General features: G+C 50.4%; 1 protein-coding gene across 3 annotated transcripts in view; it reads left to right on the top strand.

Moving 5' to 3' along the window:
- LOC100657489 (complement C3) overlaps positions 1 to 13,500 on the top strand; it is a 38,551-nt gene extending 25,051 nt beyond the window's left edge. For all 3 annotated transcript variants that reach the window (XM_064280407.1, XM_064280406.1, XM_064280408.1), the window contains 15 exons: positions 945 to 1,043; positions 1,677 to 1,833; positions 3,681 to 3,844; positions 5,157 to 5,315; positions 5,469 to 5,528; positions 5,663 to 5,753; positions 5,879 to 5,930; positions 6,894 to 6,981; positions 7,091 to 7,180; positions 9,464 to 9,569; positions 10,427 to 10,516; positions 10,682 to 10,765; positions 12,205 to 12,288; positions 12,370 to 12,505; positions 12,593 to 13,500. In XM_064280407.1, the coding sequence (XP_064136477.1) occupies positions 945 to 1,043; positions 1,677 to 1,833; positions 3,681 to 3,844; positions 5,157 to 5,315; positions 5,469 to 5,528; positions 5,663 to 5,753; positions 5,879 to 5,930; positions 6,894 to 6,981; positions 7,091 to 7,180; positions 9,464 to 9,569; positions 10,427 to 10,516; positions 10,682 to 10,765; positions 12,205 to 12,288; positions 12,370 to 12,505; positions 12,593 to 12,734 (1,602 nt within the window). In that variant the 3' untranslated portion in view covers positions 12,735 to 13,500. The remainder of the gene's footprint in view (positions 1 to 944; positions 1,044 to 1,676; positions 1,834 to 3,680; positions 3,845 to 5,156; positions 5,316 to 5,468; positions 5,529 to 5,662; positions 5,754 to 5,878; positions 5,931 to 6,893; positions 6,982 to 7,090; positions 7,181 to 9,463; positions 9,570 to 10,426; positions 10,517 to 10,681; positions 10,766 to 12,204; positions 12,289 to 12,369; positions 12,506 to 12,592) is intronic.
- Positions 13,501 to 15,116: the final 1,616 nt, after the last annotated feature.

Below are 15,116 nucleotides of genomic sequence, written 5' to 3'. Positions count from 1 at the left end.
CCTTCTCTCTCTCTCCACACTATCCATACTGATAGAAGTCTTGCTCTTTCCTGCCACAGGGCCTTTGCACATGCTGCGCCCTCTGTCTGGCATGCTAAGCCTGGCCTTCTTTGAAAGTTGACTCCTACCCAGTCTTCTGATCACATCTGAATCTGCATTTCTTCAGGACACCTTTCCAGACCCCTACTGGGTCGGCTCTCCCAACTGTCAATTCTCAGACCCTGTCCACTTCTTCATAGCGTGCAGCAGTTTGTAATTACCTATCTGTTGATGCCCTGGTTGTTTAATGTCTGTCTCCCCTGGTAGATTGGGGAAGGAAAGGGCTGTGAGGGTTGGAATCGATGCATGGTTTTCATGCACCATGGTATCTATGATGTCAGCACAGTAGCTCTCCAAAGACACCTGCAGATGAATGAATGGAATACTTAAGGGTATGGCCTTTGTCTTCGTTATCTAGCACTGCTATAACAGAAATACCACAAGTGAGTGGCTTTAACGCATAGAAATTTATTTTCTCACAGATGAGGAGGCTAGAATTCAGGGTGTCAGATCTAGAGGAAGGCTTTCTCTCTTTGCTAGCTCTGAGGGAGGGCTCTTTTCATCTTGTTTCCTGGTTCCTTGGAGATCTCCATGTAGCTTGACATCTCTCTCCCGTCATCTCTGCTTGCACCCTTGCTTGTTTAATGTCTTTTATGTCTCCAAAGAGATCGACTTAAGACACACCCTACACTAATACTTTCTTATTAAATAACGACCCATCCAGGGGTTACGATTTACAATACCCATTTGTGGAGGACACAATTTAATGCATAACAGCCCTTCTGGGGGAGACACTGGGCAGAGACCCAGCCCTGCCCCAGCCCCCTGGTTTGTAGCGGGGTTGGTTGGAATGTGTGAACACACACACTGGTGAGCCCATCCTTGCTTCCTGCTCCCCATCCTAGGGTGGCTTCCGGAACGCTGCGGAGAAAGATGTGTCCCTCACAGCCTTTGTTCTCATCGCTCTGCAGGAGGCTAAAGATATCTGTGAGGGGCAAGTCAACGTAAGTGCCCCTAATACCTGCTCCCACACTCTCACCCTATCCCACTCAGGGCACATTCAACGTGGAGAGTGAGATAACCACCTGCATTCCAGCAATTTCCAGTCTTCCCCAGTATGATCACATCCATTACAATAGACATAATAGTAACCAGTACAGCAGTTGTTGTCGAGTTGACTCTGACTCATGGGGACCCCATGTGTGTCAGAGTAGAACTGTGTTCCATAGGGTTTTCCATGGCTGAGACCTTTTGGCAATAGATCACCAAGCCTCTCTTCTGCGGCATCTCTGGGTGGATTTGAATCTCAGGCCTTTCAGTTAGTAGCCAAACGCTTAACTGTTTGCATCACCAAGTAGAGAGAAGGTCAGCAAAAAAGAAGGAGACCTTCCATGAGATGGATTGATACAGTGGCTACAAAAGAGCAACGATTGTGAGGATGGCGCAGGATTGGTGTACATAGGGTCGCTACGAGTCAGAGCTGACTCAGTGGCATCTAACAACAGCAGATCACCAGAAATTTCCATCCCAGGGACAGAAAGTGTCATGGGGCCCAGAAAGTGGCACTTGTGTGGTCTTTATGAGCTGTCAGTGGCAGCAATCTACCTGACCAGGAATACTGGTCCTCTCCCTCGTAGAGCCTGGGTGGCAGCATCAAAAAGGCTGGAGACTTCCTTGAAGCCAATTACATCAACCTGAAGAGGCCGTACACCGTGGCCATTGCCGGCTATGCCCTCTCCCAGCTCGGCAAGCTGGAGGGGCCCCTTCTCAACAAACTTCTGGCCACAGCCACAGGTGAGGGGCAGCATGGAGAGGTGAGGGAAGGATGCATGGCTGGGCCTTGGGGTGACCTCAAGCTGGGGTGGGTGTGTCCAAGTAGAGCTGGGGTTGGATGGTTCCAAGCTGAACTGGGATGGACTCTGCCCAGCTGAGCTGGGATAGGCAGTTCTAAGCTGAACTAGGGTGGATGGTTCCAGGCTGAGCTGGGGTGGACGCTTCCAAGCTGAGCTGGCGTGGACAGCTCCAAGCTGAGCTGGGGTGAAGAGTTCTAAGCCAAGCTGGGGTGGACGCTGCACCGCTGAGCTGGGATAGGCAGTTCTAAGCTGAACTGGGGTGGATGGTTCCAAGCCGAGCTGGAATGGATGGTTCCAAGCTGAGTTGCGGTGGACGCTTCCAAGCTGAGCTGGAATAGGCAGTTCTAAGCCTAGCTGGGGGGGACAGCTCAAAGCCAAGCTGGGGTGGATGTCTCTACGGTGTACAAAGTGCCCATGGTAAGCCGCAGATGAAGGTCCATTGCATCATTCATTCAACAAGCTAGAACCCCTTATAACACAGAAGTGAGAAAGTAGTTAAGAACATGGGCTCTGACATCAGGCAGACCTCAGTTCAAATCCTGCTCTGCCACATTCTTACAACACGGTTCTATGTTGGTGGACAGCTCTCCTCTATGCAGTGATGCAGGAATCCAGGCCTCTATCATGTTGTAGCACTGCCACCATAGGGCCTTAGATTCTCTGTATCTTGGCAGAAGGGCAAACAGGGTTTAGACAAGGGAGGTGGGCCAGAATGGAAGGGAACCAATCACTGCTGCACACATTTCATTGGACAGAACTTAGTCATGTGACCCCTCCTACCTGCAAGGGCAGCTGGGAGATGTAGTCCAGCTGTGTGCCCAAGAAGAGGAGAACATAGTCCTTGGTGGCAGACTCTGCCATAGATGCTTTCTTAGGTATTTGTGACATAATAGTGGATACGGCACAGCCCCCGCAATCATGGAATCATACTCCAGATGAGGAAAGTGATGAGCTAATAAGAGATTGCTGGAGAATGTTACAGTGTTGACATAGGAGAGATACAGGACACTTTGAGACACAGAAGGGTTAACTCAGCCTTGGGCTGCCACTGAAGCTGAATTATGCAGGATGGGTAGGAATTAACCAAGTGTAGATGGAGAGAAAGGAGGCCTGGTGGCACAAATTGTTAAGCTCTTGGCTACTAACCGAAAGGCGTGCAGTTCAAATCCACCAGCGGCTCCCTGGGAGAAAGACCTGGCGATGTGCTCCCGTAAAGACGACATCCTAGGAAACTCTATGGGGCAGTTCTACTGTGTTCTATAGGGCCACTATGAGTTGGAATCGATGACACCCAATGACAACAACAGTGACAGATGGAGAAAAGGAGTTCCAAACGAGGGAACAACATACACAGAGGCCCAGAGGTCAGAATGAGCATGGCAAATTAGGAAACCTCGACATAGTTCAGTGGGGCCGAAGTACAAAATTGAAAAAGATCGATGAGGAATGAGAGTGAGGTAAGAGCCAGCACACTAAGAACCAGGATGTTTGAGCACCATTCTGCCAGGTGCCGTTGAGTTGATTCCGACTCGTGGTGACCCCATGTGTGTCAGAGTAGAGCTGGGCTCCATAGGGTTTTCAGTAGCTGTGATTTTTTGGAAGTAGATGGCCAGGCCTTTTTTCCGAAGTGCCTTTGGGTGGACTCAGATTTCCAACCTTTTGGTCAGCAGCCAAGTGCATTCACAGAGTGCGGCACCAAGAGGTGCTAGCATGAGTCTTTGCCTGAACTTTCTCTGAGCCATCACCGGGCTGGGCAGAGCAGTGAGCACTGGGGGGCTCTCTCTGCAGAAAAGAACCGCTGGGAGGAGCAGGGCCAGCATCTCTACAACGTGGAAGCCACATCCTACGCCCTCTTGGCCCTGCTGAATCTCAAAGACTTCGACTCTGTGCCTCCTGTTGTGCGCTGGCTCAATGAGCAGAGATACTATGGAGGTGGCTATGGCTCCACACAGGCAAGTGGCCCCACGTGCCCCAGGCACCTGCATTCCTACCTCCTCTAGCCTCCCACTGGCCCTCTGGTGGAGTCGCTGAACCCAGAGACCAGTCCTGTCCCATGAGCCAGTGCGATTGGTGTGGAATTGAGAAATCCATTTTTTTCTTAGCTGTGAACAATCTATGGGTTCTAGACTATGTTCTTCATCTCCCAAGATGTATTCTGAGCCTCCATCTACCTCTTCATGTCTAGATCATGTTTTCAGGGCCCAGGATCAGGTGTTAGTCTCTTTGCCCTCCTCTCTGGTGGGTTCTAGACTATGTTCCCAGTTCCACCCAGCTCCCAATCTTACCCTTTCCTCCTGGGGAGTTCTAGACCAGGTCCTAGGTTACTGTAGGGCCTTACCTGTGTCCTTTCTTCTGCTGATGGATTCTAGACCAGGCTCTAGGTTATTCTAGGGCCTTATCTGAGCCCCCCTCTCTGCCCGGGGCGTTCTAGAACAGGCTGTAGATTACTCTAGGACCTTACCTGTGTCCTTCCATCCCCCTAATGGATTCTAGACTAGGTTCTAGATTGCTCTAGGGTTACTCTAGGGCCTTGTCTAAGCCTCTCTCTCCCCCTGGTGGGTTCAAGGCCATGGTTCTGGCAACCTCAGGCTCACCAAGTCCTGGTCTGAATCTCTCTCCTTTTGGATTCTGGATCATAGTTCGGTGTCCCTAGGTTCCAATTCCTTTTTTCATGAATGAGTTCTAGACATGTTCTCTGTGTCAAAATCCTTATCTGAGACCCTGTCCTCCAATGGTCCTAGACTGCACCACATTCTCCGTGTTGCTAGACCCCCGGTCTTACCCCCACATCCTCTAGTGGGTTCTAGACATGTTCTCAATGTTTTCAAGTCCTGATCTGAGACTCTGTCACTTAGAGAGTTCTAGAACCTGTTTCCAGTGTTCCCAAGACTCCAGCCTTACCCCCACACTCTCTTGGTCACAGTCTTAGTGTTCCCAAGCCCTAGTTGGAGCCTCTTTGCCTTAGAGAGTTCTAGAACATACCCTGAGTGTTCCCAGACTACCAGTCTTACGTCCACACTCTCTAGTGGGTTCTAGGTCATATTGTTAGTGTTCCCAAACCCTAGTCAAAGCCTGTCTGCCTTGGGGAGTTCTAGAACATATCTCAGTGTTTTCTGGCCCCCAATTTTACTCCTGTAATTTCTGGTGGGTTCCAGGGCACAGTCTTAATATCCTAGCTCTGGTCTGAGCCTCTTTGTCCACCATGAGTTCTAACCACTTTCTCAGGTTTCCAATCTCACCGTCTTTCTCTCTGGTCGGTTCTAGGCCACCTTCATGGTTTTCCAGGCCTTGGCTCAGTACCAGAGGGACGTCCCTGACCACAGGGACCTGAACCTGGATGTGTCCATCCACCTACCCAGCCGCAGCTCTCTGATCAAGCACCGCATCGTCTGGGAATCTGCCAGCCTCCTGCGATCAGAAGAGGTAGATTCACCTGGCCAAGTCCTCCTTGCTCTGTTTCACCCTTCATACCAGCCAGGGTTTGCTGGGAGGGCAGGAGAGGGGCCAGATGGCCATTACAGCCAGGGGAAGGCTTGGTTCTCAACACACCCTCTTCACTGTCCCTACTCCCTGCAGACCAAGGAAAATGAGGATTTCACATTAACAGCCAAAGGGAAAGGCCAAGGCACCTTGTCGGTAAGGAATGGGGTCCAAACCTGCCTGGACCACCACCTCTCGGGCCTTTTGCCTTGGAGGGACCCTCTCTCTCCTGTCCTCAGCCATCCCAAGTCTCAGGGCCTGAGACTTCATCTCCCCTCCCATCTCGTCAGGTGGTGACAATGTACCACGCCAAGGTCAAAGGCAAAACCTCCTGTAAGAAGTTTGACCTTAGCGTCAAACTACGACCAGCTCCTGCAACAGGTAAAAGGAATAAAGACCCTGATCTGTCACCATCCCCCACCCGGCCTCTAACACGTGACCCCCTCCAGAGTAGTCAGGACCCAGGGACCCCTTTCCCATATTTCTGTCTTCTATGTTTCTTCTAGTCAAGAAGCCTCAGGATGCCAAGAGCACCATGTTCCTCGACATCTGTGTCAGGTAAGAAGGTGGGTCACTGGGGTTCGTCTCAGCCATCCCTGTCTTCAGCAAGCCTTCCTCCAACTAATTATCTGTGATAGCTCACACTTCCCAAGAGTTTACTATGCATCTGCCAGTTCCTGTCAAGTCAGTTCCAACCACATGTATGTGAGAGTAGAACTGTGCTCCATGGGGCTGAATTTTTGGAAGTAGATTGCAAGGCCTTTCTTCCAAGGTGCCTCTGGGTGAACTTGAACCTTCAACCTTTTGGGTAGCAGCCAAGTGTGTTCACCATTTGCACCATCCAAGGACTCCAACAGTTCCTCTAATGTGTAGTTTTTTGCCAGTATCACTTCCGTGTGACATCATCATTTATGTCCAACTTTCGGGTGTGTATGAGGTAATTGAAAAGACTGTGGCTTGGTCAGGCGCACCTTCATCATCAAAGTGATGTCTTTATTTTTTAAAACTTTAAAGTGGTCAATTTGCAGCAGATTTGCCAAGTGCAACGTGTCATTTGATTTCTTAACTGCCGCTCCCATGGGCCTTATTTGTAGATCCAAGCACAGAGAAATTCTTTACAACTTCCATTTTTATTTCAGATCCTTACACTTGGTGTGGGGTGCTGTCAAGGGTATCTTGACTCATAGTGACCCCACATGACCAAGTAGAACTTCCCCGTAGGTTTTCCTAGGCTGCAATCTTTATGGGAGCAGATCTCCAGATCTTTCTCCCGTGAAGCTGCGGTGTGGGTTCAAACTGCCAACCTTTTGGTTAGCCACCTAACCCTTGCATCTCCAGTGCTCCTTACTTTTACACTACCATCCCTTTTTTCCTATTGAGAAAGTGTTTCCCAAAAGCCAATGTCCATCTATGCTGGGAACCAGAAGCCTCAGGCCCTGGCCAGACCCCCTAATCCAGACACTGACCTCTGAGAATGACCCCTGTCTGGACCCCAGTGCCAGCTCTTCCTGCCCCATCCAGGTACCTGGGACAGCAGGATGCCACCATGTCAATCCTGGACATATCTATGATGACTGGCTTCTCCCCCGACACTGCTGACCTTGACCTGGTAGGAAGGTCTTAGGCTTGGGGTAGGATGAGTGGGTGGGGGTCTGGAAGAGGCTGGAGGGAGGGAAGGGGATCCAGGAGGGAATTCCATAAGCCCTTCCCTTTCCTAGCTGAGCAAAGGCATCGACAGATACATCTCGAAGTACGAGATGGACAAGGCATTGTCCAACAAGAACACCCTCATCATCTACATGGACAAGGTAAGACTCCCATTGGTACCTTGAGCCCTACCTGGCTGCCCTTTTCTTCTTCCTGTGTCTTTGTCTCCAGGTCAGGCTAGTCCCAGGCTAGGAGAGTGGTGGGGAAGGAACCTGTCAAACAAGGGGTTAACCTAGGAACGGAGTCCCTAGGTAGTGCAGATGGTTAAGCGCTTGACTACTAGCCAAAAGGTTGGTGGTTTGAACCCACACAGAAGTGCCTCGGAAGAAAGGCCTGGCAATCTGCTTCCAAAAGGTCCCAGCTTTGAAAACCCTCTGGAACACAGTTCTACTCTGCACACACGGGGTCTCCATGAGTTGGAACTGACTCGATGGCGACTAACAACAAAAACAAAAACCCAAGAACACCTATAAGCATCTCAACTCTGACCACTGATGTCTGACCTCATGTTTCACTTACTCTGACGCCTTCTCATCAGAGTCTTAAAAAACCACTGGAAAGGAGCCACTTTGGTGAAAAGTGCTCGGTGGAGAGAAAGGGCTCCCCTTACTCCCCATTCCGGTGCCAACTTTGCTTCTGTGCTTGTTTCTTCTCTCTTCAACTGCCTTTCTCTTTCTCTCTTCGTCTCTAACATTTGGTATTTCTTCTCCCCCTTCCCCATTTCTTCCCATTCTCCTGTCTCCATGCCCAACTCCTAGCCGGAAGGTTGGTGGTTCGAATGCACCGAGAGGGGCCTCGGAAATCAGGACTGGCGATCCGCTTCTGAAAGGTCACAGCCTTGAAAACCCTAAGGAGCAGTTGTACTCTGCACACATGGGGCCGCCATGAGTTGGAATCGACTCAACAGCAAACAATAACAATAACAGTTATTGTTATTAATGGGCAAAGCACAGACCATCAGGCTGAGCATTAAGTGGGTCAGATTGTGGATGGTGCAAATGGTTAACATGGTCGCTGTTTACTGAAAGGTTGGTGGTTTGAACCTACCCAGAGGATCCTTGGAAGATGGGCCTGGTGACCTGCTTCCAAAAAGTTACGACCTTGAGAACTCTTTGGAGCCATTCTACTCTGACACATGTGGGGTCACCATGAGTCACAGTTGACTCTATGGCAACTAACAACAACAGTTCCTAATACGCCCAGGGCCCCTCAACCCCTCATTAGACAGTGTTAGTCATCTGGTGCTGCTGTAACAGAAATACCACCAGTGGGTGGGTTTAGTCAGGAGAACTTTATTTTCTCATAGTTTAGGAGGCTAGAAGTCTGAATTCAGGGTGGTGACTCTAGGGGAAGGTTCTCTGTTGGCTTTGAGGGAAGGTCCTTGTCTCAGCTTCTCATTCTTCTCAGAGTTCCTTGGTGATCACCACTTGGCATCTATCTTTCCACTTTCCTGCTTTCTTCTGGGCCTAATCTCCTCTTTTATATCTCAGAAGTGATTGGCTTAGGACACAGCCCACACTGCTATGGCCTCATTAGCATAACAAAGAACCCTATTCCCAAAAGAGATTACATCTACAGGTACAGGGGTCAGGATTTACACTATGTATTTTTGGGGCGCAAAATTTAATCCATAACAGTCAGTATCAGTAACGCTAGCTGCTATAACAAAGCACTAGAGAACATGGTGTCTTAAATTAGTAGGCTTGTATTTCTCACTCTCATGAAGTGTAATTGGTAAGAGGGAACCTCGACTCCATACAGTTACTCAGGGATCCAGGTACCTTCCATCCTGTGGCTCTGCCATTCTTACAATCTGGAATCCTTTGTTGGATCTCTTATTTCTAGAAGAAAAAGAATCACACGTGGGTGGTTTTTATGGGTATAGACTGCAGTCAGGTGGCCAGACCTTAGTTATATGGCCTCGCCTAACCCAGAGGAAGGCTGGGAGATGTCACCTCGCTGGGAGCCTGGGAGAAAAAGAATATGGATTCGCTGAATAGCTCATAGTCTCAGACACAACTCCATTGTCCCCGACACATATCCTCCTTGACGCCTCAATTTCTCCACCATTGCTCCAACTCCCGACGTGCTCTGGGTGGCACAAATGGTTAAGAAGTGCTGGACTGCTAACTAAAGGGTTGGTGGTTCAAACCCAACCAGGGGTACTTCGGAAGAAAGGCCTGGTGATCTTCTGAAAGGTCACAGCCTTGAAAACCCTATGGAGCAGTTCTACTCTGCACGCATGGGGTCTCCATGGGTTGGAATTGATTTGACAGCAGCTAACAACAACAATGGCTCCAGCTCCCAGTGCCGTTTGCGCCATTTGTTGGGCTTCTTCCCTCCCATGTCACCCACTGACCAAGCTCCTCCACCCCCCACCCCAGATCTCACACACCAGGGAGGAGTGTCTGACCTTCAAAGTTCACCAGTACTTCAAGGTCAGCCTTATCCAGCCTGGGGCCGTCAAGGTCTATGCCTACTACAACCTGGGTGAGCAGCCAACCTTGGGGCTGGGGACTGAGGGTTCCAGGGGCCTGAGAGTGGAGTGTGAGGGTTTCACAGCTACAAGAGTCCTAAGAGTCTTTGAGTTGAGGGTCTACGTTTCCCTAAGATCTTAGACTAGGAGTAGGTGGTTCCCATGGGGGCAGTGGTGTTTTGGTAGAATTCTCCCCTTCCACATGGGAGACCTGGGTTCAATTCTTGGCCAATGCTCCTCATGTGTAGCCACCGCCCATCTGTCAGTGGAGGCTTGCATGTTGCCAGGGTGCTGAGCAGGTTTCAGTGGAGCTTCCAGACTAAGATTGGAGCCCTGGTGGCGCAGTGGTTAAGAGCTAAGGATGCTAACCAAAATGTTGGCAGTTCAAATCCATGAGCTGCTCCTTGGAAACCCTATGAGGCAGTTCTACTCTGTCCTACAGGGTCACTAAGTGTTGGAATTGGCTTGGCAGCAATTAGTGGGTCCAGACTAAGACAGACTAGGAGGAAAGACCTGGCGATCAACTTCTAAAATATCAGCCAATAAAAATGCTATGGGTCACAACATTCTGATCTGCAATGGATCGTGGGGACGGCAAAGGACTGGGTGGTGTTTTGTTCCATTGTGCATGGGGTCACCATGAGTCCGGGTCCAACTGGATGGCAGTTAACAGCAATGACAATAACAAGGATCCTGTGGGTGTGAGGGTCCAAAGGATCTGAGAGTTGGGGTCTGAGGGTCCCAGGGATTTCAAAGTTGGGGTATCCTCGTCTGAGGGTTTGAGAAGGGGGATCTGGGCATCCCAGGCATAATCTCTGGGGCGGAGGCCACAGTTGTCTGTCTGAGCCCTCCTCATCACCTCTGTCCCCAGAGGAGTCCTGCACCAAGTTCTACCACCCGGAGAAGGAGGACGGAATGCTGGACAAGCTCTGCCACAAGGACACATGCCGCTGTGCTGAGGGTGGGTGTGGGGGAGGGGTGCACCCACTGATCCTCATTCAAATGGGGGTGACCCGAGGGGCCCTGATGGCCACACTCAGTGGACTCCACGGGGAAGGGCCATACTGATGGCGGGGGGCCCAGGACAAGAAATGGGGCTGAGACTGTGCCCCCCTGCCTCCCACAGAGAACTGCTTCATGCACCCAGTGAGCGACCAGGTCACCCTGGACGAGCGACTGGACAAGGCCTGTGAGCCAGGCGTGGACTACGGTGAGCGGAGGATGGTGCCATGTGTCTGCAGGACCGGGGAGGGCATGCGGATGTGTGACTGTGAGCAGCAGCGTGCATGGCTGTGGTCGTGTGTGTGTGACTGATGGTAGGTGTGGCTGTGTGTGTGAGATGGTGTACAGTAGGTGCAGCTGTGTGGGTGAAACTGTGTGGTAGGCGTGGTTGAGTGTCAGGCTGATGTGTGTGCGTATGTGTGAGAGAGAGAATTATCGTTGGTGTGGCTGTGGTTGTGTGTGAGACTGCAGAAGGTGTAGGTTATGTATGAGACTGTAAGGCAGGTGTGTCTATGAGACTGTGGTAGGAGTGCGTGTGTGTGCATGTGTGTGTGTGAGAGAGAAACTATGTATGTCTGCATTAAGTGTGAGACTGGTGGTAGGTGTGACTGAGTGGCTATGGTTGTGTGTGTATGACTGTAAGGCTGTTACCGTGACTGAGTTTGGTTGTGTGTGAGACAGTGGTTGTGGGTGACTGGATGTGACTAGCTGTAGTTGTCCGTATATGACTGTAGTTGTGGGTGATTATATTGTGTGCATGGTTGTGAGTGTGACTGTGTGAGGTGTTGGTTGTGAGTGCCTGTGGTTGTGTGTGAGGCTGTGAATGTGAGTGATTGTGATGCGAGTACGGCTGTATGTGAGGCAGTGGTTGAAGTGACTGTGGACATGAGTAGCTGTAGTTGTGTATATATGACAATAGTTGTGAGTGACCATATTATGTACATGGCTGTGAGTATGGTTGTGTGTGAAATGGTGGTTGTGAGTGGCTATGGTTGTGTGTGCACCTGTGAGTGTGAATGACTGTATGACAAAGAGTCACTGTGTGAGAGACTTTGGTTGTAAATAGCTATGATTATGTGTGTGGCTGTGTGTGAAGTGGTGGTTGTGAGTGGCTGTGGTTGTGTGTGCACCTGTGAGTGTGGATGACTGTGTGACAATGAGTGTCACTGTGTGAGAGACTTTGGTTGTACATAGCTAAGGTTCTGTGTGTGGCTGTGTGTGAAGTGGTAGTTGTGAGTGGCTATGGTTGTGTGTGTGTGTGATTGCTTGTATGTGTGGCTGTGAGTGTAACCGTGTGTGAAGCTTTGGTTGTAAGTAGCTGGGGTTGCATGTGAGATGGTGATTGTGAGCGATTGTGATGTGGGTGTGGCTGTCTGTGGCACTGGTTGGGGTGACCCTTGTGTGTGTTCCTGAGTGTCATGTGTGTGAAGCTTTGGTTGTAAGTAGCTATGGTTGTGTGTGTGGCAGTGGTCAGGGTGACTATGGTCTCATGTGTGCCTCTGGGTGTGAAGTGTGTAAGGCTGTGGCTGTGTGTGTGGCTGGCTGTGGTGTTCCACATGTATCTGGTTAGAGGAGCCAGGTGTGCTTGGGGGCGAGGCTGCCCCAGGTCCCCCCTGCCTGTGACCCCACTTCTCCCCCTCCCCACAGTGTACAAGACCAGGATGGTGAGGAAGGAGCTGTCCAGCGACTTTGATGATTACATAATGGTCATAGAGCAGCTCATCAAGTCAGGTCAGCTTGCACTCTGCCCATCCGCCTCCCCTGCTGCGCGGCCTCTCTCCCTGGGCTCAGCCCCCCTTCCCTCCCTCACAGGCTCCGACGAGGTGCAGGTTGGACAGGAGCGTAGGTTCATCAGCCACATCAAGTGCAGAGAGGCCCTGAAGCTGACGGAGGGGAAGCACTACCTCATATGGGGCATCTCCTCCGATCTTTGGGGAGAGAAACCCAAGTGAGTGTTGCCCTGCGCCCGCCGTGATTGCCCTTCCTCCCTGCCCTGCCCCCTCCTCACCTGTCCTCACCTGTTGTACCTCCCCAGCACCAGCTACATCATTGGGAAGGACACCTGGGTGGAGTTGTGGCCAGAAGCTGAGGAATGTCAGGACGAAGAGAACAAGAAGCGGTGTGAGGACCTGGGTGCCTTCACAGAGAGCATGATCGTCTTTGGATGCCCCAACTGAGCCCCGCCACCACCCCCAATAAAGCTTCAGTATATCTCACCTGTCTGCCAGAGTCTGGAGGTGTTCGAGAGTGGGAAAGAGGCAGCAGGGATTCAAATAGCTCCATCCTACCTAAGAAAGCTCACCTGATTCCCTCCCAGTCCATCCCCTCCTGTAGTTCACCTGCAAGATCACAGGCCTCCGCACCTGGAAAGCATGTACCTGGCTCATCTGTACCTAGCCTGAAGGGCACCTGCATCTTCCCCTGCATCTCACCTGCTTCTTAGCTCCACCCTTACCTGAGTGCTTATTTGCATTCTTCATCTCCATCCTCACCTGCCTCCTCACCTGTATCACCTTCACTGCAATCTCACTTGCTCACCTGCATCCTTATTGCATCCTCACCTGTCTTCTTACCAACATTCTCATCTGAATCCTTACTTGAGCTCACCTGCACCCTCAACTGTACCTACCTGCATTTTATTTTGCATCTTTATGCCTTTAACCTGCACCAGCGTTACCTATAGTCTCACCTGTTCTCCACCTTCATCCTCTTTTGCAGTATTATATTACCTGTATTTTCCCTGCACCTGCAGCTGGGTGCTCACCTGCGTGTTCACCTCTACCCATCTCTGTATCTCTTCCTGTATCCACACCCTTACCTACATTCTCGCCTGTCTTCATACCAGCATCCTCACCTGTCTTCTTGGTTTTTAAAATAATATTGTATTTTTGGTGAAAGTGTACAGGCTCCCACTTAATAAATTCTGCACATATTGGCCAGTGACATTGGTTACATTCTTCACATACATTGTCAGCATTCTCATTATTTCCGTTCTGGTTATTTCTCTCCCATTGACCTATCCTCACTGGCCCCTAGCCTTCTCATCTATGTTTTAGAGTAACTGTTGACCATTTGTTCTCATATAACCAAACCAAACCCATTGCCGTCGAGTTGATTCTGACTTTTAGTGACCCTACAGGACAGAGTAGAACAGTCCTATAGGGTGGGTTCAAGCTGTCTACCTTTCGGTTAGCAGCTGTAGCTTTTATCCACTACACCACGACTTTTTAAAAAAGCACAGTACTCAAGGGTGACATGCTTTTCTTTTTGAGCTAACCTGCTATTTAGTTAAAAGATGACTTCAAGGGATAATTTCACTTCAAGGTTGAAAGAGTATCTCAGGGCCATAGTTTCAAGGATTCCTCCAGTCTCAATGCATCCAGTTAAGTCTGGATTTCTTAAGAATTTGAAGTTCTGTTCCACATTTTCCTCCCTTTCTATCAGGATCCATCTCTTGTGGCCATGATCAGACACACTTGGTCGTGTTAGCGGGGCACCATCTAGTTCTTCTGGTCTCAGGGTAGAGGAGACCCTGGTTCATGGAGTCAATTAATCCTGTGGACCAATTCCTTCTTTGAATCTTGGATCGCCTCTATTCTTACCTGCCTTTCTCACCTGCACCTTCCCCTGCATTTCCACCTGCACCTGTACCTCTTTACCAGCATCCAGACCTGCAGCCCCTCTGCCTTCTCACCTTCATCCTCACCTGCATCTTTACCTGAATCCTCACCTGTTCTCATTTTCATATCATTTTGCCTCTTCTCCCCAGCTGATTTTCACTCCATTTCCTATCTCACCTGTGTCCCACTTTTCCCCCTCTGGTCTCCCCATAGGCCCCTGGGGGGTGCAAACAATTAATACACTCAACTACTAACTAAAGGTTGGTAGTTTGGGTACACCGGGAAGTGCCTCCGAAGAAAGGCCTGTTGATGTTTTTCCTGTGAAGCACAGTTGTACTCTGACTCACATGGGGTTTCTGTGAGTTGGAATCAACTGTATGGCAACTGGTTTGGAATTTTGTGGGGAGCTTACCCCACCTTCTCAGTCCAGACTATCTTAATGGGTCAGAAAAGGCCAGTCAGTGTCTCCACCAGTAGGAGGTGCTAAGTGGCAGGCAGGGTGCCGTTTCCTGCCAGAGTCCTAGGCTGAGGAAGGCATGAGTCAGCAGTCAGGGGTGGGCACGGAGGCCGTTGTGGTGACAGCATCATCAGAGCTGTGTGGGAGGCAGCCACCACCGGTGTGTGGGGCTGCTGGCTGCTCGGTGTCTCTTCCAACTGCACGTCTAGCCTCTTGGAGGGAGGCAGTGGTCATTCAGTGGTAGGATTCTCACCTTCCATGTGGGAGACCCAAGCTCGATCCCCAGTCAGCGCACCTCATATGTATCCACCACCCGTCTGGCAGCAGAGGCATGTGTGTTGCCGGGATGCTGAACAGGTTTCAGGAGAGCTTCCAGACTAAGATGGACTAGGAGAAAGGTCTAGCTATCTACTCTGAAAAATCAGCTGGCACAAATGACGCCCTAGACAGAAGCACCACGCCATCCCTCCACAGCAAAGACC

The sequence above is a fragment of the Loxodonta africana genome, chromosome 3 (genome assembly GCF_030014295.1).
Source record: "Loxodonta africana isolate mLoxAfr1 chromosome 3, mLoxAfr1.hap2, whole genome shotgun sequence".
In the NCBI taxonomy this organism is placed as follows: domain Eukaryota; kingdom Metazoa; phylum Chordata; class Mammalia; order Proboscidea; family Elephantidae; genus Loxodonta; species Loxodonta africana.
Note: the sequence above shows the minus strand (reverse complement) of the source record. Positions and strands in the feature narration are given on the sequence as shown.